The following is a 26,622-nucleotide window of genomic DNA, read 5'->3' on the forward strand; positions in this document are numbered from 1 at the left end:
CCAGATTGCCACATAGGATTTAAGACACTCATAAGGTCCCTATGCACATTTCACTCTAGTGGTTGAGATCTTATTTTACTTTTGGCTGGACCCACAATACCAAATATATTTATATTATTTATTTCTCTCCTTATTTTTCACTTTGGTTTTTGTATTGAAGGAGAGAGAGAAAAAATATTATTTTATTTAAGATCCCACATTTGAGAGTACATGAGCTAAGACACGGATCTTAGCAAAAACTAAGATCTCATGCCACCTAGGATAGCTCCAATGGTGGGATCTAATAAGATCCGGATCTTATTTTAAGATCCCAAAATAAGGACTCCATTGAAGATGCTCTAATGCACAATAGTAGTATAAAGTTTCATTAACCCTTGGACAATGAATTTTGCTAAGTTCTAAGATTCCCCAGAGGAAAATATGTCCCCACTGTGCATCAGATCAGATATCTCCTTTTCATGATTTTTGGTCTTTTGTTGTTTGGATTCTAAGAAAAAACCAAGTAAGACCCATAACAAAGATAATTCAGAAGCAAAAAAGCAGAACACTTTCTCTCTCTCTCTATCCTTGGTCTCTTCTCCCACCACCTTGGTCATTTCATTTTCTAACATTGTTGTTGTCTAACAAGTCAAGCATTCACTTTTGGCCCTTTGACTTTTTCTTTTGTTTGTGAAAGTTCTTACAAAGATAATATCTGAGTTTTTGGGGTTCTGCTTCCTCTTTGTCTGGTAATGGTGTTTGGTTAGAGACCCTTTTGAGTTCAGCAATGGAGGACTCAGCCAAGCTCCGATTGGTGCGGTGCCCCAATTGTCAAAACCTCCTTCCTGAGCTTGCTGATTACTCTGTTTACAAATGTGGTGGTTGTGGTGCTGTTCTTAGAGGTAACCTTTCTTTATAATCCTCATTCTTACCTTAATTTATGGTTTGATTTAGTATGGTTCAAAAATGTTTATGTGTATGAACTATTTGGTCTGTTTTATGAAGTGAAATTATGGATCAATATTTGCCCTTTTTCATTTTGTTTACCTTTTTACATATTCAGTCAATACTTTAGGATCCTTTGTACTTTTAGGACAAAAGGATGAGAAGGGGTTGGAGGTTATGGTTTCTTATTGTGGTTTCCACTTTTGTTTTATTTTGCAGCGGGGCTTAATGGTTATGGAAATGGTAGCTTGTGGGAGATTTCAGATGAGGGACAGGGTGGAGGAGGTCTTGCTAAATCAGGAAAATCCTTGGGGAAAGGGGTAGTTGATTTGAGTGATAATTCAGATATTGATGTTAAGTCAAATGGTGGTTCGTCAGGGAAACAAAATAATGGACATGTAAGGATTCTGAATCATTTTGAGGATGGTGATGAGGAAGGGGTTTTGGAGAATGGATTTGATGTTAATAGGAACCAAGATAGATGGGGTAAATCATTAGGAAAAGAGCAGCAAGAACACAATTCTCGAATGGGAGGGTCCAAATTCTCCGTGAGAAGGTCTGAGAGACGTGAGGTGGAGGAATTTTGGAGAAAGCCATCAGCTGATATGGAAGGTGTGAGATTTTCCAATTTGAACTATCCTGATGAAGGAACTTCAAATGGCTATTCCAGTTCTTCTTACAAGTATGGGGAACAATGGAGGGATTATAAAGACATGGATGGAGTGAGCAAGGTTCAGCACCTTGAGCAAGATAGAGCTGATCTTCTAAGGAAGCTGGAAGAGTTATCCATGCATCTGAACAAGTCTTCTGAAATGGTTAATAAACCTAAAGAAAAGGTTCTTCCGGATGGAAAGGTGGTTCCTCCAGGTCCTTACAATGGCCCTGATGCTTGGTTTCGAGATGGACCGTCAGGGTTGAACAGGACCTCAAGGCAATTCATTGACCCTAATAAACATATGGCAAATTCCCCTGATTTCAATTACTATCATGATCCATATGCTTATAATACAAATGGTCATGAAAGAGCCATGTTTGACTTCCATCCTTCAATCCCTAACCCAAGTTTTATTCCTGGATATGGGGATCCTTTCATGTCGCCAATGATGAGAGGTCCGCATCCGTTACCACATCAGTTCCGGCAACAGCCAATTCATCCCTACTTTCCCGGCCATTATGCTGATGGTCCAGATTCATATGGACCATATGCACATCGTGCTATGCCTCACCCGCATTCTTGCTCTTGTTTTCATTGCTATGAAAACAAAAGAAGAGGTTCAGTGCCAGCACCACCTGCTGGAGTCATTAACAGCAGATTCGCTCGTGGCACGAATGATCCTATGGTATACCATCATGAGATCCCGGGGGCTGTTGGTCCACAGATTCATAATTCTAGAACTTCCATTCCTGCAGTTGGTTTTCAAGAAAAGCAATTGCATACAAGACGGCCTGGCGACTTCAATTCTGAGATGGGTGGATTTGTCCGAAACTCTCCTAGAAAAGTAATGCCAGCTAGTAGGCGGCCTTGCCATCCTATAGCTGGTGGTTCTCCTTTCATCACATGTTATAACTGTTTTGAGCTACTGCAACTGCCTAAAAAAGCACTGGTTATGGGGAAAAATCATCAGCAGAAAGTGAAATGTGGGGCTTGTTCAACAGAAATTAATTTTTCTGTCATCAATAAGAAGCTAGTTGTTTCTTTTCATCCAGAAATGGAGGAAACTGCCACAAGGATTGATGATAGCTCTATTGAGGTTGTGAATAGTTGTGTGTCACATTCACATGGTCATGTAAACGCGAGTGGTGTTAACTTCTCATCTGATGATTATTCTGGTTATGATTTTCATTCAGTAGATAGAGAATCTCCTGTGCTGGCTGCAGATCCAAGCTTGAGCTCTAGCAAGTCCCAGGAGATGCAAAAATTCCATTCTTCATCTCACAGTACCTCTGAAGATGTAAATAGTCCAGAAGTTTTGATTGCACCAGGCGAAGTCACTAAGTCCGTTCATCAGCCAATTGAAGCCTCTCTGTCGCCTTCACCCCCCGGCTCACCTCTTCAAGAGAATGTTGATTGTTCTAGTAATATTTACCATGCAGTGAATCGGTTTGGAAAAGGCAACAGAAGTAGTCGCTTAGATCAAGAGAAGGCAAAAATAGAAAAGAATACCTCAAGGCAGAATTCTTTGAAACAGGTAGTGCTTGCAAGTGAGATGGATGTCCATGATTATTCTAACATCGGAGTCTCACAGGTTTCTCGTGATGCAAGCCAAGAACATGACCATAACAAAGGAGGTGAATCGTTTTTTGCAAACATTATCAAGAAAGGCTTCTGGGATTTCTCCCAATCTAACAAAATAGATGATCCTGAAAAATGTAATGTTACTGTGAATGGACGACCCATATCAGATCATGCGATTAAGAAAGCTGAAAAGCTAGCTGGGCCAATCCAGCCAGGAAATTACTGGTTAGTATGCTGACCAATCAAAGGACACCAAAGGAAATCACATATATCAAATCAAATAAGCTTTTGAGAATAAGTCCTCAAAGTTTTCTGAAATTGCCTGTCTAATAAAATATGTCAAATTCTTTATTAGTAGACTCAGTTAAGGTCTTGTCAACTGCAATGTGTTCATTGGAAAAATGACATTAAATTTTCTTATATAGTGCAGTAGTAATTGATTTGCCTTTATACTGTTGCTTCTTTAGGTATGATTTTCGGGCTGGATTTTGGGGTGTCATGGGTGAACCGTGTCTTGGAATAATTCCAGTAAGTTATGCTATTCTGGTTCTGGTACATTACAAGGTCATGTGATTATGGTGTGATCAATATTAATGAATAAGGTGATTTCTCTTGCAGTCACACATAGAAGAGTTCAATTATCCCATGCCAGATAAATGTGCTGCTGGAAATACTGGCGTTTTTGTGAATGGTAGGGAACTTCATAAAAAAGATTTAGATTTGCTTTCTCGTAGAGGACTTCCTAATAATAGAGATAGATCTTATATCATTGAAATTTCTGGGAGAGTCCTGGATGAAGACACAGGGGAAGAGCTTGACAGCCTTGGTAAACTTGCACCAACGTAAGTGCTGAGTTTCTGATGATTCTGTTCCATTTATATAATGACTGATTACCTCTCTTGTTTTAATGCCCTTGTTTTTCTATTTTTTACTCCTGAGATACTAAAAAGCTGGTTACTTATTGGTAAATAACCATGTTTGTTTTATCCTAGCCATGAATATATTGACTGTTATTTGTCATCTTTTGCTCTAGATATAATTGTTTGTCTCTTCCAAATGAGGGGAGAGGAGGGGAAGGGAGGGATTGTATATTTTGACTTGGCATCTAGGTTAGAAAGAAAACAGTAAGTTTTGCAAATCAATATCAATATCAATGGGTGATTGGTTCGAGTGTTACATGTTTTATTCCTCTTAACCAAGGTCCCAAGTTCGAGTCTTGTGTATGGAAAATACTCCGCTGGGAGAGCTAGCCTTACAAAGGATGTGGGATGTCCAAGGCTCGAACAGGATCCCATGGAAATACCTGTGTTAGATCAAAACCATGAACTTATAAGGCAGCCACAAGGGATTTTGCATCACTTTGGTGTGATGTAAGGAAGAATATGCTTCGGCTGTTGTTTTTCGATCATACTATTTATTGAAGATTTTAAGGATGATGAAAAACTTAAAACTGCTGAAAAGTTGGGGTTTTGGGAACAAGTTCTGTAGCACGATAGTCTTACATACATTTTTAAGTTTTATCATATAATGATCAATCACTTGTTATTTGTTATATCTAGTGCTTGCATTGCACATGAACATCTATTAAATTTTTACAGTAGTTAGATGAAACCTTAGCATTACTTAATTCAGGACAACAGTTTGATGATTCAACATATTTTTGTATGAGGGTTCAAAAGAAGAATTCATAAATCTTCAAAGCCACAAAATTGTATATGTTATTTTCTTTCATTTAATAGTCTTAAGCCTATGCAGACCTTCTTTGGCAGATGAATTATTGCATAATTTAAATTTTGAAATACTTAATGTATTAATCTTTAGTTGTTAAGCCTCTTGTATTGACAATATGACAGGGTGGAGAAAGCAAAGAAAGGATTTGGCATGAGAGTACCCAAGGCAGCTGCATAATCTAAGTGGAGAAATAAAGATTCTATAAAGGTTTGAGAAGTAGACTTTTGTTACATCCTTGGCTACGACACATTATTTTAGTATCAGATCACAGGGAATTTTTTCTGAAATGTTTGCAAAATTAGTTGAAATTCATTTGTCTGCTGACTGCTGCAGTGATTTTGCACATGGCTTGCATTTATATTATATTTGTAAATTTTTCATTCTTGTATGGTTAAAACAGGACATAAATAATTGTGTGCCACACAGTGTTGCATCTTGTTAAACAATCTATTATCTATTATTATATTCGATGAGCAGTTCTAGAGTTGAAATGTTAACTTTTCACTGTTGGCAGCTCCTGACTTCTTATCTTTTCAACTCTACCATTTGCCGTTTTTTATTTCCTCTATCTACATGAAACTTTTTCATAGTTCTCTCTTGTAACTGAAATGAATGAATAAATATCAAGATTTAATTTTTATATCAAATCCAACATTGGCATCTAAATTTCATCGGTAGCTAGATCGAGCTTATGTCAAAGTTATTCATCGAGAGACACTTGGTGATTGTGGTCTTGTAAGCTATTATTCAATTTTTCATTCTACATCATAAGAAAAGGCCAAAGCATAGAAATGATATAAACAAAATTGAGACGGCAGATAAATCATCCGTGGGGCCAGGAATTAAGTGGTGCAGAGTGGCATGTTTGGTTATATTGTCAAAATTCACGGTGAATATGAGTAACTTCTCTTATTTTTTACGACTGTTGATTATAATTTTGATCGGATTGTAGTTTTTCACTGGGTACAAAATGAACTAATTTTACACACCAATGATTGAGGAATGAGGTCCAAAAGCACCTAGACAAGCTTCTCAGTGGTTTTGGAGGGAATAATATAATTAGCCCCACAAGACACAAAATGAATAATTTATCTTTGTGTGTTTCGTAACTTGGCAGCTCTAGTACTTTGTAGGTGGACTCTTGAGTGACTGTTTGGATTTTCGTTGGGTGAATGTGAAAGCACATTCACTCAATCCAACAAGTGCATTTCGTTGGGTGAATGTGCATTAGAAATTGTGATCTCGAATTTCAATGCTTCAAACAGACTTTCTAACTGAAAATCAAACAGACAAGTTTTCTTTTGCTTTACTCATGAGTCATACCCTTTATGGAAACAAACATGTACATTGATAATCTCTATATCTTTCTAGTTCATTCTTTCCCTTAAGACGTTGGGTATATATGTCATCTCATTTATAAGTGTTTAACACTTTCTTTTTCAATCCATACGAGATTTCTAACTCAAACTTAGTATTCTAACAATTTTCTCATTAAGTATGAGTCTATCTCAAACGAAAGTCTCCGCATGCATGCACCACATACATGCACCATGGTAGGGCTTTGGTCATAAACGATACATGCTACCTAGACTCTACATTGTCGAGAAGCCTTTGGTCGCGTCAACCATCTAGTACAACTATTGGGCCTCGAGATGCATAAAACACTTGGAAATCTCCACATTGAGCTAAGAGCAAACAATATACGTGAATTTAGACATCACATATTTTACCCAAAACCTTGAGGTATTGAGCGTATAAGACCTCTCACTTATAAAGTGTTCAACATCTTCTTTTTCTTTCAATGTGAAATTTCTTGGTCACATTTAGCATCCTAACAATCTTCTCCTCAAGTGTGAGTTCATCTCAAGTAAAGCCTCCATATACTTGCACCACCATTGGTCTTGGTCATAAATGAGACATGCTGCTTGAACTCCACATTGTTAGGAAGACTTTCGAGGAGCTGTCGCCATGGTCGCATCAACCATCAGCTCTAATACCATTGTTGAGCCACAAGATGCATAAAACTCTGAAAGATCTCTACATTAGACTAAGAACAAGAGACACAAGCGGATAATATATCATATCTTTCATCCAAAACTGTATGACATAGGCGATGACTTGTGAGAGTGATTGTCACAATACATTATTATTTTAATGTGTCAACGATAATGTGGCTCTATATTTGTCATATCACAGCTTAAGTGACTGGAACACCCCACTTTTAAATAAGAGCTATGATTCATTCACACTCGCAACATTTTTCACTCTATTTTCACTTCAATTCCTATGCATTTATTATCTTTCAATCACATCTCTTACGTTCACTATTTTTCTTCATATCACTCTTTTCTCCCAACTCAATTTTCACTTAAAATTGAGTGTTAAGTGACTAGAACAGTAAAAAAAAAATACATGCAAGGTTGATCCGATCAGGACAAGCGGTGTTATATTAGACTTCTTAGTGTCTAAAACACTTGTCAAGCATGCACTAAATTCAAAAATGTTATCTGTCCCAACAAAAAATTAAAAAAATGTTAGATTTTGGTAAAGGGGGTGGGAATAACTTATATACAAATTCCAGTCATTTGCCGGATAAGAAATGGAATTGTTAAAAATTGTTAAACAGAATTATAAATGTGAGATGCCCATGTACTTTCACCTTTTTTTTGTTATTTTTCTTTTTAAAGAATTAAAGACGAAAGGGATGTATGAGCTATATATAGCTTTGATTTGATACAGTTTACAGCACAGCAGAAGAAAATAAATGTGGAGTGGGATAGGGATAGGATCATCTATTATTAAAGATAAGGCAAGGAACACACTTACTCGGTCCCCACTAAGGGACTCAACTAAATGCAGGCCATTAATCATAATTAAATCACACCAAACTCTTCAATTAAACCCACCTCAATCTAGATGTAGCTTGCAAACCTTGGAGTTTTGTTTACTTCTGACCCCTTTCCTAATTTTGGGCTTTGTTATTTTTGTCATCCTAAGAATACTTTGTAGAATCTGACACAAAGTAGTTGTGATCTCATACGTAGCTGCCAAATTTGTTGCATAAACCACAATTTTGACTCGAAGGTACAAGGAATTGCTTCTAAGGAGTATTCCTTAACTTGTTTTTAATCATGTTTGAACCAAAAATATTTATACTCTAGTAAAGCTAGCACTCCTAATAAAAAAAATTCAATTACAAAACTCAGACCCCAATTTTACTTAAGCAACATGTACCACTTGAAACTAACTATTTTGAGTATTTTCATAACTTGTTGATATATTGAATTGGTTAAAATATATTAGTATCTATTAAAAAGTAGGTAACTATTTTAATATCAGACCACATGTGATAATGTTTGTTTCATAACTCCAGTGAAAGAATGTGTCTTAAAAAGCAAAAGGACACAAGAAGCTTCCAAATAATGTATAGTAGGATATACACTGTGAAAACTTAAGAAGTAAAAAGTTCATATCTTTGATTAATAAAGTAGGATTTCATTAACATAGGTAAATATATATAAACAGCGCACATGAAGATGCTAGTGGTGGACATGGATCAACTCTCATTTGGACAAAGGAATAAAGAAATCTGAGTATTGTGTTAGAAAGTTAGACCAAATGACACACATTCTTCACTGTTAAGAGAAGTTCACTAGGGACATACCCATTGCAAAGTTCTTTTCTTTTTCAATATTTCCATTAGGTTTATCTATGGTTTTATTTTCATTATTTATGCCTCCTACATGATACATGTCATGCACTCTATTTTGGCATCACCTCAATTAATTATTCCAACAAGAAACATGCAGAAAACAGGTTACATTTTATTTCAAGCCAATTAATAATCATTAAGGGTATCAGTTAAGACTTTTCAAAATAATACATATTCACAACAAATAGTAATTAATTATTTATGTATTTAACATTACTCTTTTAAATAAATATTTTTTCTTTATTAATTTCTTAATCAATACTTTACAAAAAAAGTTCTGGTTAGCATAGCAAGAACTAACACTTTTATCATAATTGCTCCCATTTCCCTATCATAACACCAACCTTGGTTTGTCCTGTGAAAGTAACTTAGTTGTTTCTTCTGCTACAAGCCTACAACTTTTGTTTCCTCTAAGTGGTTGTGTTGGTCACTCTGCTTCTAATACCAGATGGTGAAGAAAATGAGGTCTGATTTGGGCCCATTTTCCCTGCAAAAGCACAACCATGTATGTGCCAAGTTTGCAGCATCATTTTTCTTGGTGGGTCTCGCTTTTCGCCTTCTCTTGTGGGATTCATTCAGCTTCTCATCATCACTAGTGAAGAAGACACTACCACCTCCTCTTGCAGAAGCAAAAGCAGAGTCCCCTGTTTTTTCTTTACCTCTTCAGGCATCTGATTTTGTTGAATTTCCAGGATACAACCAGAGCCAAACCTCTCAGGATGGTAAGAAACATTTTTTTTTATGTGCTTGAGGTGAATAAAAATTTCAATGGAGACATGCATATGGTTTCAAACTGCAGACTGATTTTGGAGTTACTGCATTGCTATTAGGATTGCAATTAAGGTCGCATCAACCAGCATTTGTTTGCAATTCCGTGACACAGCGGCAACCGTGATCGCAATTTAAAACTGCATGAACTGCAAATCTTCATGGACTAATGTGAGTTAAAAATATTTTTCTTGCAGAGAAATGTGATCTTTTTGTGGGAGATTGGGTACCAGATCTATCTGGTCCAGTTTACACCAATGAGAGTTGCCAAGTGATTGAACACCATCAAAACTGCATGAAGAATGGACGCACTGATTCAGGGTACCTTTACTGGAGGTGGAAGCCACGACACTGTGAGTTACCAAAGTTCAATCCAAAGAATTTTCTCAATTTTATGAGAAATAAAGCAATGGCATTTGTTGGTGATTCCATCTCCAGGAACCATGTGCAGTCCCTACTTTGCATTCTCTCACAGGTATGGTGAATTTCTCTGTCTGCTAACCAATTCACAACTTTGATAATATGCATAGCTTTTTGGTTTGAAAGATTCTTTTCTTGATTAGTGTGAGTTGGCCTACTCTTTTTTTTTTTTTTTTGCTTTTGCTTCACTCCACTTTCTATGGCTTGCCAATTTTTTAGAAATATATCAGTATGACAAGATCTTTGTTGGGGTTTTTTTTTTGAATTTAAATATAGTAAAAACAGATTCCAAGAATTTAAAATGACTCATGAGGCCATTTGATTGTATGATATGAGGCACATACATTGTTTATGGAGTTTCTTGTCCATTGATCATGAAGCGTAGTGAAAATCAATCATGTAAGAGTTGTTTTCAGATTATGACTTGTGAGTTATGAGCATTAAGATTCAACAGATTAAATTGCACGCCATTTCATTGGTGGAAGACAGTTGGTGCATTATATCATATGGTTGGTCCATTGTCTTCAAATAATTTAGCTTCTAAAAAGTATGGAAACAGGAAAATAACATATTTCATGGCACTTTTGTTGAAGTAGCAAGTTGTTATTTCAAAAAAAAATTTGCCTTGGGATGTGTTATTTCTCATTTTCATACTATCTAATGGTAAATCAAACAAACTCTTAGGTTCTTTGCCAAGCATTTTCTGTTGATTATTTGTTTGCTACATTGATAAAAAAAATAGTGTTTCGAAATGTGTTATTTTCTTATATTCATACTTTCTAATGGTAAACCAAATAGAGGCTCGTTGTCTTTTGCCAAGCATTTTCTGTTGATTTTTTGTGGCATGGTGCATTTTCTGTGGTTAATCATTAATTATTTTGGTCCTACAAATTGAGTATTAGATCATATATTCATATTCTAATGATTTCATTCTACAGGTGGAACCAGCTGTTGAGGTCTACCATGACAAGGAATATAGATCAAAGATATGGAAATTCCCCTCTCACAACTTCACACTCTCAGTAATTTGGACCCCTTTCCTTATCAAAGCAGCTATATTTGAAGACATGAATGGGGTAACCTCTTCAGAGATTCAGCTTTCTCTTGACAATCTCGACACCTTATGGACCAATCAATATAAGAATTTCGATTATGCGGTAATTGGTGGGGGAAAATGGTTTCTCAAGACTGCAATATACCATGAAAACAACACAGTCACAGGCTGCCATTACTGTCCTGGGAAGAATCTAACAGAGCTAGGATTCGACTACGCATACCGCAAAGCACTAGAACTTGTTTTCAACTTCTTCACAAGCTCTGATCACAAAGCCACTGTTTTCTTCAGAACCACCACACCTGACCACTTTGAGAATGGGGAGTGGTTTAGTGGAGGGTATTGTAATAGAACCGTGCCCTTCAAAGAGGGTCAGATAGATATGGTTGATGTAGATTCCATCATGCGAGGTATCGAAGTAGAAGAATTTGAGAAGGCGAATTCGCAAGGATCTGAACAAGGGGTGAAGTTGAAACTCTTGGACACAACTCATCTTTCATTGTTAAGACCGGATGGACACCCAGGACCTTACCGGCAGTTCCAGCCATTTGCAAAAGATAAGAATGCTAAAGTTCAAAATGATTGTCTACATTGGTGTTTGCCGGGACCAATTGACTCATGGAATGACATAGTAATGGAAATGCTAGTCAATTCTTAGTGTACGTTGGAATACACGATGAAAAGTTACAGTGGACAGCCACTAAGTTAAGAGAAGTGTCCAGTCCACTGTGATTTTAGTTCACTATGGTTTTCCGCCGTGTACCCAAACATGCATTTAGTAATGTTAGAAATTCATGATGAGAATAATTTGTCAATAGATCACCATTGTTTACAACAATGATAATTTAAAGTTCACGATTCTTTGCTATAGAGTAGTTTCTTCATCCAAGTCCATTAAGTTGAGCTCCATTCAATGCACGGAATTGTATAGCATAAGCAAGGCTTGTAAAGCACTAATGAGGACACAACAAATTGTTGTGTTACAGAACAAAGGTGTAAACCGCAGCACTTGATTCTAAACTCACGTCCTTTACATCATAGTCTTTCTACAGAACATGCCTATTTTCTTTTACACTTAGATAAAGAAAGTCTGGTATTGAATGATGCTGCAGTTGTTGCGCTGGGTAAAGTGCACACACCCAGTCCAAATCTCACAATTCAAGTTTCATAGCCACCATTCTTGCAAACAGTGATAACATCTAAGTACATAGGAGTTGAGAAAGAAATAAAAAGGTTCTGGACATATGACAAATTTCATACTCATGGAAATAAGTGTATATTTAGTTTAGCATGTAGATACATAGAATCGATTCTACACTTACAGAAGCTAAAGGAAGTTAACCTAGAGGAAGTTGCATCTGTTCTTCATGATTTTGGCTTCCATGTGGTTCTTGGATGAGTTTCCAAATACACCACAAAATACGAACGAAATGGACTTCTTGTTTAAGGCAATAAAAAAACACATACTTATTGTCTCATTGCAAACTGGATTTTGAACCTGTAATTTTGCGCTACACCATTGAGTGACATCCAATTTGTAAATAAAACATTTAGCTGAACCAGTTGTAGCTTACTGCCACTCTAATTGCCCAATATAAAAAAAAATATGTAGCTTTTTTGGGGGGGTAAGACTTCTGTATGTCTGAAGCTAAGTTCATCAGATATGCGAGACACTAAAATATCTTGCACATATTTAAATTTTCTAAGCCATTTCTATGAGATATAAGAATCAGCCAGCACAGGTACTAACCAGAGAAAAGTGAGAATTTCAGCATAATAATCCAAAGCGGCAACCTTTAAGAGCAAATTGATAAGGAAACAAGAAAAGAAAAGAAAAGAAAAATTAGAAACCACAATACACATTTCTTGACATTGTACAGAAAAGAGAAGCAAGGATCTCTGAAATGTGAACCAGTTTTCTAGAACTTTAGGTTAGTTCTAATATAAGGTTCATTGCTCCAGAGTCCATACATCATCCAAGGTCTCAGTATTATTAACTAGAGAGCATGTATAGCAAACAGTGCTCATAAATCAAAGTTTGGATGACATAAAAATGCAAACTACTGTTACATCTTTTCTCCTACTTGGTTGCGGGTTGATTTTCAAACTTCAGCTGTTGTGGTTTAGTGAATGGATCCTGCAAAATACAATAGAAGTAAATTACAATCAACCAACAAATTTAACTAACTTATAACAACACCTAGCAACACGCAACATAAGTGAGTGTGAGGGACATAACCTAAAAAATTAGCATAAACCGTTTAAAAATTAGTTTTTACAAATGGTTTTGTACTTCTATTAGAATTTTGTTTTTGATAGAGCACAATAGTCTTGATACTTGTATACCACATAACTGTTACTGTTGTTGTCACTGCAAATTAATAGCCTATTGTTCAGCCGATCGCAATGTGGAGTAAAAATATGATTGAGCAGAAGATACTATAACTACAAGTACAAAGTAATAGAGAAAGGCCCCGTTTGAAAGAGTTTATTTGAGTTCATCTTATAGGCTTATAACATAAACGCTTATGCAAGTATTTGAGAGAGCTTATGTAAATAGCTTATCACCTACCTATAAACTGTTTTGAACTTATTCATAAGTTGTCCGATTACCTTATAAACAAGAGCTTATGCTTAGCTATAACCTATTTTCAGCTTATTTCAATAAAGTTCTCAAATTAGCATATGAATAGGGGCTTATGCGATAAGCGCTTATTCAAGTTGTTTACCCACACACATCCTAAATGCCCTTTTTTTCAACAAGTGATAGTTGATTTGGGAAATCCTAAACATTTCAACGAGTAAATATGACTCACACGGATGACACACCAACACAACAGTCACCAAAGAACACACACACACACACTACATCTATGATAGGACCCCCGAAGTCCAAGGGTGTGAAGGCAAAATAATTAATCATTTCTGGTAATCAATTCCATTAAGGAGTAAATTACTCTATCCATTTCAAAAGAGTAAAGCTCTATGGTCATTAATACTTCTAGCATGTTTGAATCACATTCTGATCTTCCAGAATCAATTCTGCCACATAAAAAGCTACTAGGGTCTAGGAGTAGCTTCTCCCAAAATCAATTTTCCTTCTAATGTGAAAATCTAGTGTAGCCAAACAAGCACTTCCGCAAGGACATTCATGATTAACAATCTCCGTGCAAACTCTAAATCAATCACTAAAAAACAAGCTACTTCATCCAAACCCAGCTATTGATAACAGAATTTTAATTCTTCTTTTGAGGAATTTCTAGCCCTCAGAACAAACAAATTAACATCCATGATCCATACGGAAGAACCAAAAATAATCAATTAAGACTGAAATTTCAGTTTTACTGACAAATCAAAATAATAAAATGAATCATAAATTAATCGCAGATAATATAGCGGAAACGCAGAAAAAAAAATCTCCAAACCCCTTCTCCCTATGAAACTGATAAAACTTGTGAAAACCCATATCATAAATCAGCACGTAAATCCAGAAAATTCAATCAAAATCGCAAATTTTTGAACAAATCTAGAACGGGTGGATTGAATGCACAAACGGGGACAAGAAGACAGAGAGAGAGGAAGAAACATACATTCTTAACGAAGATTAAATTAGCGGCGGCAATGGCCGCGACTACGCCGCCGAGGATGGTGACCGGGCCTGTAAGGAGACTCCACTTGCGATGGATCATCTTCTTCTTCTTCTTCTTCCCCTTTCAGGTTTCTCTTTCTCCCAAATGAAAGCAATTTAATTTTGGACTCAAAAAAATGAAATCATAATTTATGTGACCCAATAAGCTAGCCCATATTATTTTCTATGGGCCAAGTTTTATGAAAAAAAGGACTTATTTGATATATTGTATTAGACATGATAGTATAAACTTATACTCCCTCCGGTCCTTTTTATAAGAAACACTTTGGAGATTTTTCTTGGTCCTTTTTATAAAAAACACTCTTATAAAATTAAGTCAAATAATCAATATCAATGCAAAGGGACTTATTCCCAATACAAAAATATGGAGGGAAATTGCTAGCACCCAATAGGTATGATCAACATTTATGGTAATTAGCATGATTGTTCTTGTAAAAAGGAAAAAAACATCAATGGAATTAGCATAGTAGTTAATTTTAAAAAATATTACTCCCTCCGTTCCTGATCTTTTGTTGTTTAAGGTTATGCACATTGTTTAAGAGTGCAATTATTGATATATTTGCTGACATAAACGCCCCTATTTAATGTTGAGTTAGAGTGAAGAGAGAGAATGATAGTTATTGGTTAAAAAATTTGTTATGGTTTTGATTGGTGAAAATAAGTGGTGGTAGGTGAGAGATATAATATTAAATTAGGGTAAACATGGAATAAATTGAGAAAAAATGCATTGGATTTGTAAAACAACAAAAGTTTTGGAATTTAGGCCAAAAGTTAAAACAACAAAAGATTAGGAACGGAGGGAGTAGTTTCCTTGGTTTGTGTGATTTTATCCAAGTTTTTCTTATAAAAGGGACCGGAGGGAGTATCTATCTATATCTATATCTATATATCTATATATATATATATATTAAAGCAGTAACATTCCAAGCATGTCATTATCAAAAACCTCAGCTCCTGAATATTTTGCAATATTTTATTCCCTTTCCTTTGCACCACAACTCGACACGTGTCCCATTTGGATTATTATATTCAGATTTATTCATCCATTCTTCCTTCTCCTCTTCCCCCACTATCTCCATCCTTTTTTCTCTCCCCCATTTTCTCGGCCTCCTCAACTATTTATTCTGAGTGTTTAATACTATCTGTTTTGTTTTCGCAATTAACTCTCATTTCATTCCTTTTCTCTCTCCAATGTATTTTCTTAACAATTCTCTACTCATATTCCTCCCCTTTCTCCTATTATTTTTTCTCCTTAATATATCCGAATCTTACTTTATTATTCTCTGAAAAAAATTTCAAATTCTTCGGTCTCCATTGATGGTGTAGGACGTGTTTCATTATCATCAATTAACCTGGCAACAAAATATAACATAGATTCCTTTCAAATCAGTTGCATATTTTAATAATTCGTAGTTCTTCAGAGTTCAGATGATACATTCCTTCCCTCCTTGAGTATATCCAAAACCTTATATATGTGCCTATTTATGTTATTTTACACCTTTATATCCTTTCTTCCTTCTCCCTCTTCTCCACTATCTCCATCACTCTTTTCCTCCCCCATTCAGCCTGCCTCATTAATTCTCTATTCTGAATGTTAATTCTTTCTTTTTTCAATGTGCAATTAATTTTTGTTTCCTTCCTTTTCTCTGACTTATTCCCTTTTCCTCTAACTAAATTCCTCATTTTCAAACTTTATTCCATGAAACTCTTTCAAATTCTTCATGCTGAATTGATGATTCATGTAATCTATATGGCTCCACCGCCCATCCTGGCCTTCCCTCGCCCATTCTTTTATTTTTAGTTTTTTTAGTTCATTCCATCCAAAAAATGAAATATATATATATATACATATATATATATATACATATATATATATATATATAATGTTTGGTATGTGGTGTCCTTAAGTAAGCATTATCCTTCCAACGTAAGAGCATCTTTTTGAAAATGTGACATGTCATCATTTGTAGATTTGACCAATTCTATTTACAAAGAAAAGGGGGTGGATAAAGAGAAATCAATTTGAACTACTTTATATATCCCTTCGATCATTTGTGTTGCTCTTTAAAAACCTGTAGAAAAAGTTGTTTTAATTGATTCTTATGCTAGGCTATGAGGTTATTCCCTTTAATACAACCACTCATCTGATATTGGCTTTACCATTGTGTGATTAGTAGCACAAATAAGAACATGATTTGGAAAATGGAAAGGAGTGATGATTTATTACTTTACTCAAATTGTGCTTTCATTGCAGATATATATTCACTGATTGTGAGGCTCACAAGGTGGTTCCTTTTTTCCTCCCTTTGATCAAAGGCTACTGGCGGAGGAGGAGAAAAATTCTAAAGAGCAAGAAAACCCCAGCCCCGATGAAAAGAAAAAAGAGGTTCCTACTGTACCTTTTTTTACATAGTTTAGTGAGTCAAAGGGTGCATTTTCTCAAGACTTAAGGTATGTCCTCTTTTCTAATGTATGATATTTCATATTTGATTTTGTGATCTGGGACATTCTATGTTTAAGTGATTTAGCAAAAATGAAATCATTTCACATGTCCCTTTTCTGACCTCCTTCTCTGTCTTCAGTGGTTTCATTTATTGACTCCCCAAATTCATATTAACCTTTCATGCAGGAATATAGTTGTCTATGCCACTAACCTCACTTCCTAATCATCTCCACTATTATGCTTTCTGTGGAAGGCTTCAAGAGATAGTTTTCTAATTACAGAACTTATTTTAATTTGATCATGTAGAAAACTAAGAGAAGGACTGCAGAACTTTTCTGCAAACTATAATTACAGAACTTATTATAATATCTTTTCTTCTTTTGTGGGTTCAACTTTGTGCAAACTATTATTGCATCTCCTTGATTTGTTGCATGTGAATATCTGCAAGAAGGAGGAGGAGATGAATTCTTCCGCTATATGTATTTATACATTTATTTCACTGCTTTATGTGGTTGTGATTTATCATGTTTTCCTTCCTTCTACATGTTTCATTTTTCTCTTATGCTTGCTTCTCTATCCTGATTTAATCTATGGGTGCCTATATAGGTTGCGTTAGAAAAGAGAATTTTCTCTTTTATCATTGATCTTCAAGTGAGTTCTTAATATGACTATATTATAATTCTAATTTTAAGTTTTTAACTACCGTGATTGTAAGTTTTATAGTGTGGAGGACCCTAAACTCATCCCATTCCAAAAATCCATTTTTCTGCATTCTTATTCTCATTATCTTATTGAATTTCTTCATACTGGGATCTGTTTTAACTCTTGAATGACATTTGAAAGCTTCCCAAATGCATGTATTTTCTCATGGAAATTCCAACAGAGTTGAGAATTTTTTTTTCTATAAATTCTCTGTAATATAGCAAGTGGATTAATTGAGTGAATTTTTTTTTCTTCACCTGAATTCACTCTTGGAACTCGAGAGAGGAGCAACTTAGTGTATCTTTTTTATTTATTCTCTTAAACTTTTCCTCTTTCTCTTCAATCCTTTTCTTTTCTTGGCATTTTGGTAAATAGATGGTGAGCCAATTTAGTCAAAGTTTGCAAAGATTAATGAATAGGTTTCAATTCTAATGAGATGCATTGCAGTCACTTTCTCCAACAACTTGAAAGCGTGTTACATTTAGTTTATGAAAACGTTTGTCACCGTAAGTGTACTGATTGTAGTCAATTAAATGACAGAACTATTTTTTATTTGATCATCTGATCTGATATTGCTCTATTTGTTTTATTGCAGAAGAATCTGTATTACATTTAATTTATCATATATTGAAATTCGATTACATCAGCTGTTTTCAGAATGAGTCATGGTTAGACAACGGTTTTAGCATTTTGGGTGCTGCTAGATGATTTTTTGGCGTTGCAATAGGTAACCAACATACTTTCTCTTTTACATTAGTTGTCTTTTTATACTCAAGCTAGAATTTTCACATATTTTTGGTGTTGCTCGATTGAACTTATTATCAAGTAGTATTTTTAATTGATGTTGCCACTTCTCAGTTTCTTCTTTGTTTGGTGGTTCTTTACATTTAGAATGGATATGAAGGTGATGACACTTTGAAATTTTTAGTTCATTTTCATTTAATTTTTAAATTAGTTGGAAGCTCTCCTTTTCCCCCACTTTTTAACTCTATCCTATCTTTTGTTGTAATTTGTTTTCATTTCTCTCTATAGGGAAATGGTTTGTAAAGTCATCCAATGCTACAAGGAAACAGATACTGGACTGGAGGTTTATTTTCAGAATTTTAGTTCAGAATTGGTAAATTTCATGCTCATATTTTAGTTATTATCTTATATTCGGTTTAAAGGAATATTTAAAGCTTTAACCTTATAAGGTTATCTCTATCATTTAGTTTAGATGCTAGCATGCTTTTTTTATCATTCAGCTTAGATGCTAGCATGTTTTTTGGGTTACCTCTTACTTATTTTCCAACTGAATAAAAAAATTCTCATAAGTAGAGACTAGAAGTTAGAAGTTTGAACTATCCCTAAAAAACATGCTAGCATCATTTGATTGGGGTGGAAATGTAATGGATGAAGTTACTACATACTTTATTATGGAAAATTGAGAGACGGGAAAAAGGTAGCAGATGTAGCATTTACATACTTGAATCCTGATTGAGAATTGGAGTTGTACAATCTACCTATCAGTGTTCTATTATACAATGGTGATCTTTGTGATGTTGCTTCTTTGTGATTACTTTTATATATATTTAGTGACTATGTTTTATCTTTCTCATACCTTATGCTTGAGTATGGCTATTCTATATCTTTCTCATTCCTTATGCTTGCAATTGCTGATGCAGTCTGGACACAGAAATACTGAAATATGTTGAGGAAGCTTTATCCAAAAGGTGTCTACGCAGTCTACTGTGGAAATTGGATAGATGTTGAAGGTCAGGTTCTGATTTTGAACTTGCTGTGGGGATCTCTGCTACTAGGCATAACCTACAAAATTTTTGGTATGTGAAATTAGTTGAATAAAATTATATCTGTTATATTTGATGACTAATTTCAACTGTAGTAGTTACACCAAAAGAACATTGATGCTTCAGATAAGAGTAAAGGAAATCTTATTAGATGGGAGATTTTTACAGATAATTGTTTTATGCAATTTAGTAGGCATGCTAATTCACTGATGCTGACAGGGACAATGTTAGATAATCAAGATTCCAGGCAGGGCAACGTCGGGGAAGAGGCAGAGCATGGATAGAGCTATTAACGTAATATACACAACAATTTATGATGCAACTTGGCTGGAAACATTTGTAGCAACTTGGCTGGAAAATATTTTGAATCTGGCTGCAGATCAAAAGATTTGTGTAAACTGATTCTATGCTTTGTTATTATGCAAGGTGTCACTGTTAGCATGAGAACAACATGCTTTTAATTCTCTTTGACTATCTATTTATCCACCAGAAAAAAGAACAATTTCATGCTAAAATCGAACTATTTTCTTTTTATATCAAGGATGGAAATTTTTTGCTTCTATTATAGAATCTTTGATAAGAAAGTTTGGAAGTTTAACTTTATTTTCATTTAATTCTGTAAGATTGGTTAACTCTCACCACAAATTGTGTGTGAGGTAGACAATATTATTTATAATAATAAAGGTACAGAATATGCTAAAAATATTCTAAGGCATATTACAAAATAAAGAAAATAATAAATAAAGAGAATATCCTATAGGATATTATGCCTAGTTATCTCTAACACCCCCCCTCAAGCTTAGCGTTGGATTGAGACCAACTCGAAGCTTGGATCTAAAAAGTTCAAACAATGGACGAGGCAACGCCTTAGTGAAAATATCAGCAAGCTGGAGAGAAGTAGGCACATGGCGAACAGCTAATCGACCAGAAGCAACCAGCTCACGAACAAAGTGACAGTCCAAGTCAATGTGTTTGGCATGCTTATGAGCAACAGGATTCTGAGCCATAAACAAAGCGCTTTGGTTGTCACTGAGAAGAAGAGGAGTCGTCGATAACCTAACACGAAGCTCATGAAGAAGATTAAGCAACCAAACTAGCTCAGAAGCAGTATTAGCCATGGCTCGATACTCAGATTCACAACTAGAGCGAGCAACAGTAGGTTGTTTCTTGGCACTCCAAGACAACAGATTATCACCAAGAAAAATGGCGTAGCCATAAGTAGAGCGGCGAGTGTCCGTGCATCTAGCCCAATCAGCATCACTATAACCAAGAATAGCGGGGGAAGAGGTACGACGAAAAGTAAGACCGAAATGTTGCGTGCCACAGACATAACGGAGAATTCGTTTGACAGCCTGAAAATGATCCACAGTCGGAGCCTGTAGGAACTGACTCACAGTATTAACAGCATACGATAAGTCAGGACGAGTAATGGTCAAATACTGCAAGGCCCCAACCAAAGAGCGGTAGTGCGTAGGATCTGAGTAAGCATCATCAGAGCTGACAAGATGAGAACCAGCAGCCAAGGGTGTCGAAACATGACTGGCCTCAAGCATCATAGCACGAGAAAGTAAATCATGAGCATATTTAGCCTGTCCCAAGAACAAGCCATCGGCGGTATAAGTGATCTCAAGACCAAGGAAGTAGCCAAGCTTACCCAGATATTTAATGGCGAACTCAGCATTGAGACGGGCAATAAACTGAGTCAAAAGAGAGGGATCACTACCAGTAAGAATGATGTCATCCACATACACAAGAAGATAGAGAGTGATACGTCCTTTATAGAAGAAGAACAAGGATGGATCAGCCCGACTGCACATAAAACCATTGCTCGTGAGAAACGAGCTCAAGCGCTGAAACCAAGCACGAGGCGCTTGTTTGAGGCCGTAAAGGGCTTTGTTCAAACGACACACATGAGTCGGAAAACGAGGATCAACAAACCCAGGAGGTTGTTCCATATAAACAGTTTCAGTTAGATGACCATGGAGGAAAGCATTTTTGACATCCAACTGATGAAGCTGCCAATTATTAAGCACGGCAAGAGATAAAATAAGGCGTACAGTAGTAGCTTTGACAACAGGACTGAAAGTAAGAGAGTAATCAAAACTCGGAATCTGCGTGAAACCCTGAGCTACCAAACGCGCTTTTAAGCGCTCAACAGTGCCGTCACTTTTGAATTTAGTGCGGAAAACCCATTTACTGCCAACAACATTTGTAGTGGAAGGACGAGGAACCAAAGTCCAAGTGCAATTCCTATGAAGAGCAGAAAGTTCATCCTCCATGGCTGCCAACCAGTGAGGATGTTTCATAGCAGATTTGAATCCCTTAGGCTCGGTGACAGTATGCAAAGCAGTGAGAAGTCCAGTAGGCTGAGCATGAACCAATGCATAACGGGGATTCGGTCGAAAAATACCATTTTGAGATCGAGTCTGCGGGCGAGGAACAACAGGGGCAAGGGGTATTGTAGCCTCAGCAGGAGAAATAGCCGGCGGCGAAGCAGGCGTAGCCGGAGCCACAACAGTAGGAGTGGCCGGCGGTGATGGGGAAGCAGGAGCCGGCGAAGGTGGTGCATCAGCAGGAAGAACCGGCGGAGCTAGTAGGGCATCTGAGTCATCACAAGATGGACAAGGTAGAGAACCAGTAGGCGGTGAACTCTCCGGAATGACAGGGAGAACAGGTTGTAGAGATGTAAGAGATCCTGCAACTGGTTCATAAAATGTAGAAACTACCAAGTCCTTGTGTGAAGAGTGGGAACCTGCAAAAGGGAAGCACAATTCATCAAATTGAGCATGACGGGACACATAAGTCCGAGAAGTAGCCGGATCAAAGCATTTGAATCCCTTGTGGTGACCGCTGTATCCCAAAAATATGCAAGGAGTACTTCGAGGGCTAAACTTATTTTTCATGTAGGGACGCAAGCACGGAAACACTCGACATCCAAAAGGATGAAAATTAGCATAAGTAGGCGCAACCTGAAACAGGAGCTGAAATGGAATCTGATTAGAAAGGACCTTAGAAGGGACACGATTAATAATATATATTGCAGTACTGAAAGCCTCAACCCAATAGCTAGTAGGGACATGCGAGTGATACAACATAGCAAGACCGAGCTCAAGAACATGTCTATGTTTCCGTTCAGCCCGACCATTCTGTGCCTGAGTATGAGGGCATGAAAATCGATGAAGCACACCAGAAGAAGCAAATAAATCCTGGACTTTGTTATTAGTGAACTCGGTGCCATTATCACTTTGAAAAATTTTGATCGACCGGGAGAATTGGTTTTCCACAAATGCTTTGAATCGAACAAGGAGATCATAAAGATCAGACTTGCGCTTCAATGGATAAAACCAAGTAAACCGGGAAAAGTCATCCACAAAAATAACAAAGTAAGAAAAACCATCAACAGAAGCAACGGGAGACGGTCCCCACAAATCACAATGGATGAGGTCTAAAACTGCAGAAGCGCGTTTATGATTATCATAGTAGACTAAACGCTTACTCTTAGCCATCTGACAGGAAGTACAGCAGATAGGCTTAGGAAAAATAGAGGAAACACTGAAACAACCAATTTTATGCAAGTGTTGAATAATGTCAAAATTAACATGCCCTAACCGTGAGTGCCACAACTCAAAGGAGGCACGAGGTAATGGAGAAGTAGTAGTAAGCAGAGCATGCGATCCTTGGTCAAGCACATAAAGCCCTTTATCACATCGACCCTTTCCCATAACGACACCTGTCTGTCGGTTCTGAATAACAAAGGAATCATCCAAAAAATAGCTCGAGCATTATGATCACGAGTCAATTTGCTAACAGAGACAAGATTGTTGGTTAGCCGAGGCACAACCAAGACATTAGATAAAGGAACAGAGTCTGAAACAGAACGGGAACCAATATGAGAAATATGTAAACCAGCTCCATTACCAACAAGAACACGATCATGACCAGAGTAAGCATGAGAATCTGTCAGCTGAGATAGAGAATGAGTCATATGTGAGGTAGCACCTGTATCCATATACCATTCGGAACGGTTGGAGTTGTCCAACGAACAACCTGCAGCAAATGACTGTGCCAAACTGGCAGACTCAGAAAGACGATTCCAGCGAACCGGACATTTATCAGCATAGTGACCCTGCTCACGACAAATTTGACAATGAGGAGTATAAGAGCCATGACTACCAGAGCAACCATTGTTGCGACGCTGACGAGAGCCACCACTAGAATTACCATGGTGGCCTCCATTTGAAGACTGATATCCAGAAGAACGGGTCTGAGTGCTCGCATTGAAGGCAGCAGGAAGAGGGGTCATGGATTCCTCAAGAGAGGCCTGAAAAATAGCATGACTCTCGACCTTACAAAGAATGTCAGAAAAGAGAGGTAAAGGTACCTGATCAAGTTGACCTGTGGAAAAAGTCGCATATGAGGGGCCAAGACCTCGAAGAAACCAGTGAACTTTGTCATCATTAGCCACAGGAGCACCAATAGCTGCTAGCTGATCACAAATGGTGCGAAATTTGCTCCCATACTGAGAAACAGAAAGGGAACCACGACGCGTGAGTAGAAGCTCATCACGAAGATGGAGTTCACGAGCTTTACTTCGTGAAGCATAAGCAGAGTGGAGAGCAATCCAAACATCACGAGCAGTGACTGCACTAAGAGTCTCAGATAAGGCCTCCTCAGTCAAAGAGGAAAGAATGAGACTGTTGACATTGCGATCACGAGCCTGCCACTGAGCAAAAGCAGGATTTGGAATAGGAACACCATTGCGCAAACCTGGAGAAATGATCCGTGACACAAACTCCGCCGGTGGATCAACTGTAGTATCAACAATGTCAAATAAGTTATGATTCTGAAGAAGAGCAGTAACTTGTTTACGCCAGAGAAGAAAATTATCAGGTTTGAGCTTCACTGTGATCATGTGCACCATGGTGGAAAATGACAGAGACGAAGGAGTAGCATCAGAAGCCATAGGGAAAAAGAAAAAAAAAAGCAACTGGTGAGAAAAGTCAATTAGCCGGGTAAATATCAATTCTGCCAAAAAGATTAATTCAACTTTGACTCAAAAGTATCCTTAGTCAAAGATCAATGGTGCTGCAAAAGAAAATCAAAACTGACGAAAATCCCAAAAACAAAAGTAATATAATAATAATCTTGTAGTAGCACTTCAATATGGGAATGGCGACTACACAGGGAGCAAAAAGTGATGACGTCAAGGAGGATTCCAGTAGCAGAAAAGTGTGCGGGTGCAGCAAGAGACTTTGTGCAGAAAATGAGAACGCAGCAATACGGAAGTCAATGGGATCGAAAAAATTCAACGGCTGCACAAGCACATAAGAATACACCGGCGGCACAAAAAATTAATGGCGGCTGGCGGCAGCAACAATTAGAACAGAAAATGAAAGAGAGAAAGAACGGTGGCGGCACAAGGTTTGGAGGCTAGGATTTAGAACCTAAAACCTGATACCATGTAAGATTGGTTAACTCTCACCACAAATTGTGTGTGAGGTAGACAATATTATTTATAATAATAAAGGTACAGAATATGCTAAGAATATTCTAAGGCATATTACAAAATAAAGAAAATAATAAATAAAGAGAATATCCTATAGGATATTATGCCTAGTTATCTCTAACAAATTCTTAAATTAGGTAGAAGCTCTCATTTTCCCCCGCTTTTTTACTCTATTCTATCTTTTATTTTCATTTCTCTTTGCAAGGAAGAGGTTTTTAATGTCATTCATTGTTACAAGGGAAACAGATAATGAACTGGAGGTTCGTTTTCAAGATTTCTTAGTTCAGAATTGGTAAATTTCATGCTTAGGTGAAGGACATGGAGTCATTGACAAAGTAGAAAATAAAAGACTATAATAATTTTATTAGATAAGTTCATAATGAAGTCTGAATTCTAATTTGATATTCCTTATGGTCTATTTTTCATGTAAGTTCTAGCATTTCTACTCCTGTTTCAGTCTCAAGCATTTGTATACTTGAGTTTTTTGAGACTGAAGTTATTAGGATTTATTACAGTTATTAAGAGCTGAAATATCTTTGATGTTATATACAGTTAAGTTGTATGTTCACTCGAGACTTTAAGAAAAATAAGAAAAAATATATACTTACATTGCATTCATGCTCTACTCATGTAGTTTTTCTTATGTGTGTTTCTAAAATGGAACCTTCTTGATTCTTTACAGGTCCTTTGTGGATATAAAATGTGTGTCCATTGTTATCATGATACTTTTTGTATATCCATTGTTTTATGTGCAGTTTGACAAGGATGCTTTATTAAAAAATTTATCTTCCTCTCAAGTCAAGTAAACCCCAACAAGTAGAAGAGGCTACATATATAAGAACTTCTTAAGCAAGTGTAAATTTTGTCTGTTTCAATGTAAAATATACAGATATATAATGGAAACATGGTATACTTCTTTTTTCCCTTTTTTTAATTCAAAATTCTTTATTGATGATACAAGGGAGGAAGGTTTTTCAAGTGCTTATTATGATACACGCACGCATGTAAACTTCAGCAGTAACTTCACTTGAAATGGTCCTGAGTTGATCTAAATGTATTATTAACTTTTATTTGCATTTCATTACTTTTACCAAGTTTGCTAAACACTCCTCATGCTGCAATCTGGTACGCGTGGTCCAGTATGCAGTGTATTTTTATTCCTATTTGTCGTGGAACATGTTTTAGGATCGATCTGCTAGCTGTCTTTTGTCTTTGTTCGCGGTTCATTTTCTAAAATTTGTTTTAAAATGTTTCAAGACGTAAATGCTATGGCATCCTAGCTTATGCTAATTTTTTTTTGTGGTCCCTTATTAGTGTATAATTTATACCTAAAATATTACCAAATGGTCACCCTTTAGTGTATAATTTCAACGCTGCAATTAATTAGACATATGTAGTTTATGAATAAATTTCTATATGTAAGAGAAGGTACTAAAATAAGTGTAGGTTGAGAGGAGAGGAGGGCGATAGAAAGAAAAGAGTGAGTATGTAAAATATGTGATGAGTTATGTGATTAGAAGAGAATAAAAGAAGACGAGTAGATAAAAAGCGAGGTTAAAATAAGGTGAAAATTTATAGGAGTGTGAATGAATGAAAGCATTCACAAATTTCTTGAATTTTATAGGAGTTTGAATGGATGAAAGCCTTAAACGAGTAAACTTTGGTGGCCTTTGGTTCTATATGAGAAGAA

The 26,622-nt window shown here is 36.4% G+C and overlaps 2 protein-coding genes and 2 long non-coding RNA genes across 8 annotated transcripts; 3 read left to right on the plus strand and 1 right to left on the minus strand.

Moving 5' to 3' along the window:
- Positions 1 to 387: 387 nt before the first annotated feature.
- LOC130746234 (uncharacterized) lies at positions 388 to 5,388 on the plus strand. The gene is made up of 5 exons (XM_057598794.1): positions 388 to 881; positions 1,144 to 3,385; positions 3,628 to 3,688; positions 3,779 to 4,002; positions 5,014 to 5,388. The coding sequence occupies exons 1-5, from the start codon at positions 767 to 769 to the stop codon at positions 5,066 to 5,068; spliced, it is 2,697 nt and encodes an 898-aa protein (XP_057454777.1). The 5' UTR covers positions 388 to 766; the 3' UTR covers positions 5,069 to 5,388.
- A 3,520-nt stretch (positions 5,389 to 8,908) lies between these two features.
- LOC130746236 (protein trichome birefringence-like 25) lies at positions 8,909 to 11,715 on the plus strand. Its single transcript, XM_057598795.1, has 3 exons — positions 8,909 to 9,325; positions 9,569 to 9,846; positions 10,730 to 11,715. Exons 1-3 carry the CDS (start codon positions 9,052 to 9,054, stop codon positions 11,501 to 11,503), a joined length of 1,326 nt encoding a protein of 441 aa, XP_057454778.1. The 5' UTR covers positions 8,909 to 9,051; the 3' UTR covers positions 11,504 to 11,715.
- A 973-nt stretch (positions 11,716 to 12,688) lies between these two features.
- LOC130746237 (uncharacterized) lies at positions 12,689 to 14,688 on the minus strand. The gene is made up of 2 exons (XR_009022062.1): positions 14,436 to 14,688; positions 12,689 to 12,982 (listed from the first exon to the last, which is right to left on the minus strand). It is a non-coding gene; the product is annotated as an uncharacterized LOC130746237 (long non-coding RNA).
- A 1,792-nt stretch (positions 14,689 to 16,480) lies between these two features.
- On the plus strand, positions 16,481 to 19,941 carry LOC130746238 (uncharacterized). Of its 5 annotated transcripts, none has more exons than XR_009022065.1 (5): positions 16,481 to 16,611; positions 16,749 to 18,366; positions 18,672 to 18,756; positions 19,304 to 19,459; positions 19,646 to 19,941. It is a non-coding gene; the product is annotated as an uncharacterized LOC130746238 (long non-coding RNA). The 5 variants fall into 5 exon arrangements; XR_009022063.1 differs by having other exon boundaries at positions 16,556 to 18,145; positions 18,235 to 18,366; XR_009022066.1 differs by having other exon boundaries at positions 16,557 to 16,945; positions 18,235 to 18,366.
- The last annotated feature ends 6,681 nt before the right edge of the window (positions 19,942 to 26,622 follow it).

The sequence above is a fragment of the Lotus japonicus genome, chromosome 3 (assembly GCF_012489685.1).
Source record: "Lotus japonicus ecotype B-129 chromosome 3, LjGifu_v1.2".
In the NCBI taxonomy this organism is placed as follows: Eukaryota; Viridiplantae; Streptophyta; class Magnoliopsida; order Fabales; family Fabaceae; genus Lotus; species Lotus japonicus.

Coding starts and splice junctions, on each gene's coding strand:
- LOC130746234 (XM_057598794.1), top strand. CDS start 767: ATGGAGGACTCAGCCAAGCTCCGATTGGTGCGGTGCCCCAATTGTCAA. Junction 882..1,143: donor TTGTGGTGCTGTTCTTAGAG/GTAACCTTTCTT, acceptor TTTATTTTGCAG/CGGGGCTTAATGGTTATGGA. Junction 3,689..3,778: donor CGTGTCTTGGAATAATTCCA/GTAAGTTATGCT, acceptor TTTCTCTTGCAG/TCACACATAGAAGAGTTCAA.
- LOC130746236 (XM_057598795.1), top strand. CDS start 9,052: ATGGTGAAGAAAATGAGGTCTGATTTGGGCCCATTTTCCCTGCAAAAG. Junction 9,326..9,568: donor GAGCCAAACCTCTCAGGATG/GTAAGAAACATT, acceptor TTTTTCTTGCAG/AGAAATGTGATCTTTTTGTG. Junction 9,847..10,729: donor TACTTTGCATTCTCTCACAG/GTATGGTGAATT, acceptor TTCATTCTACAG/GTGGAACCAGCTGTTGAGGT.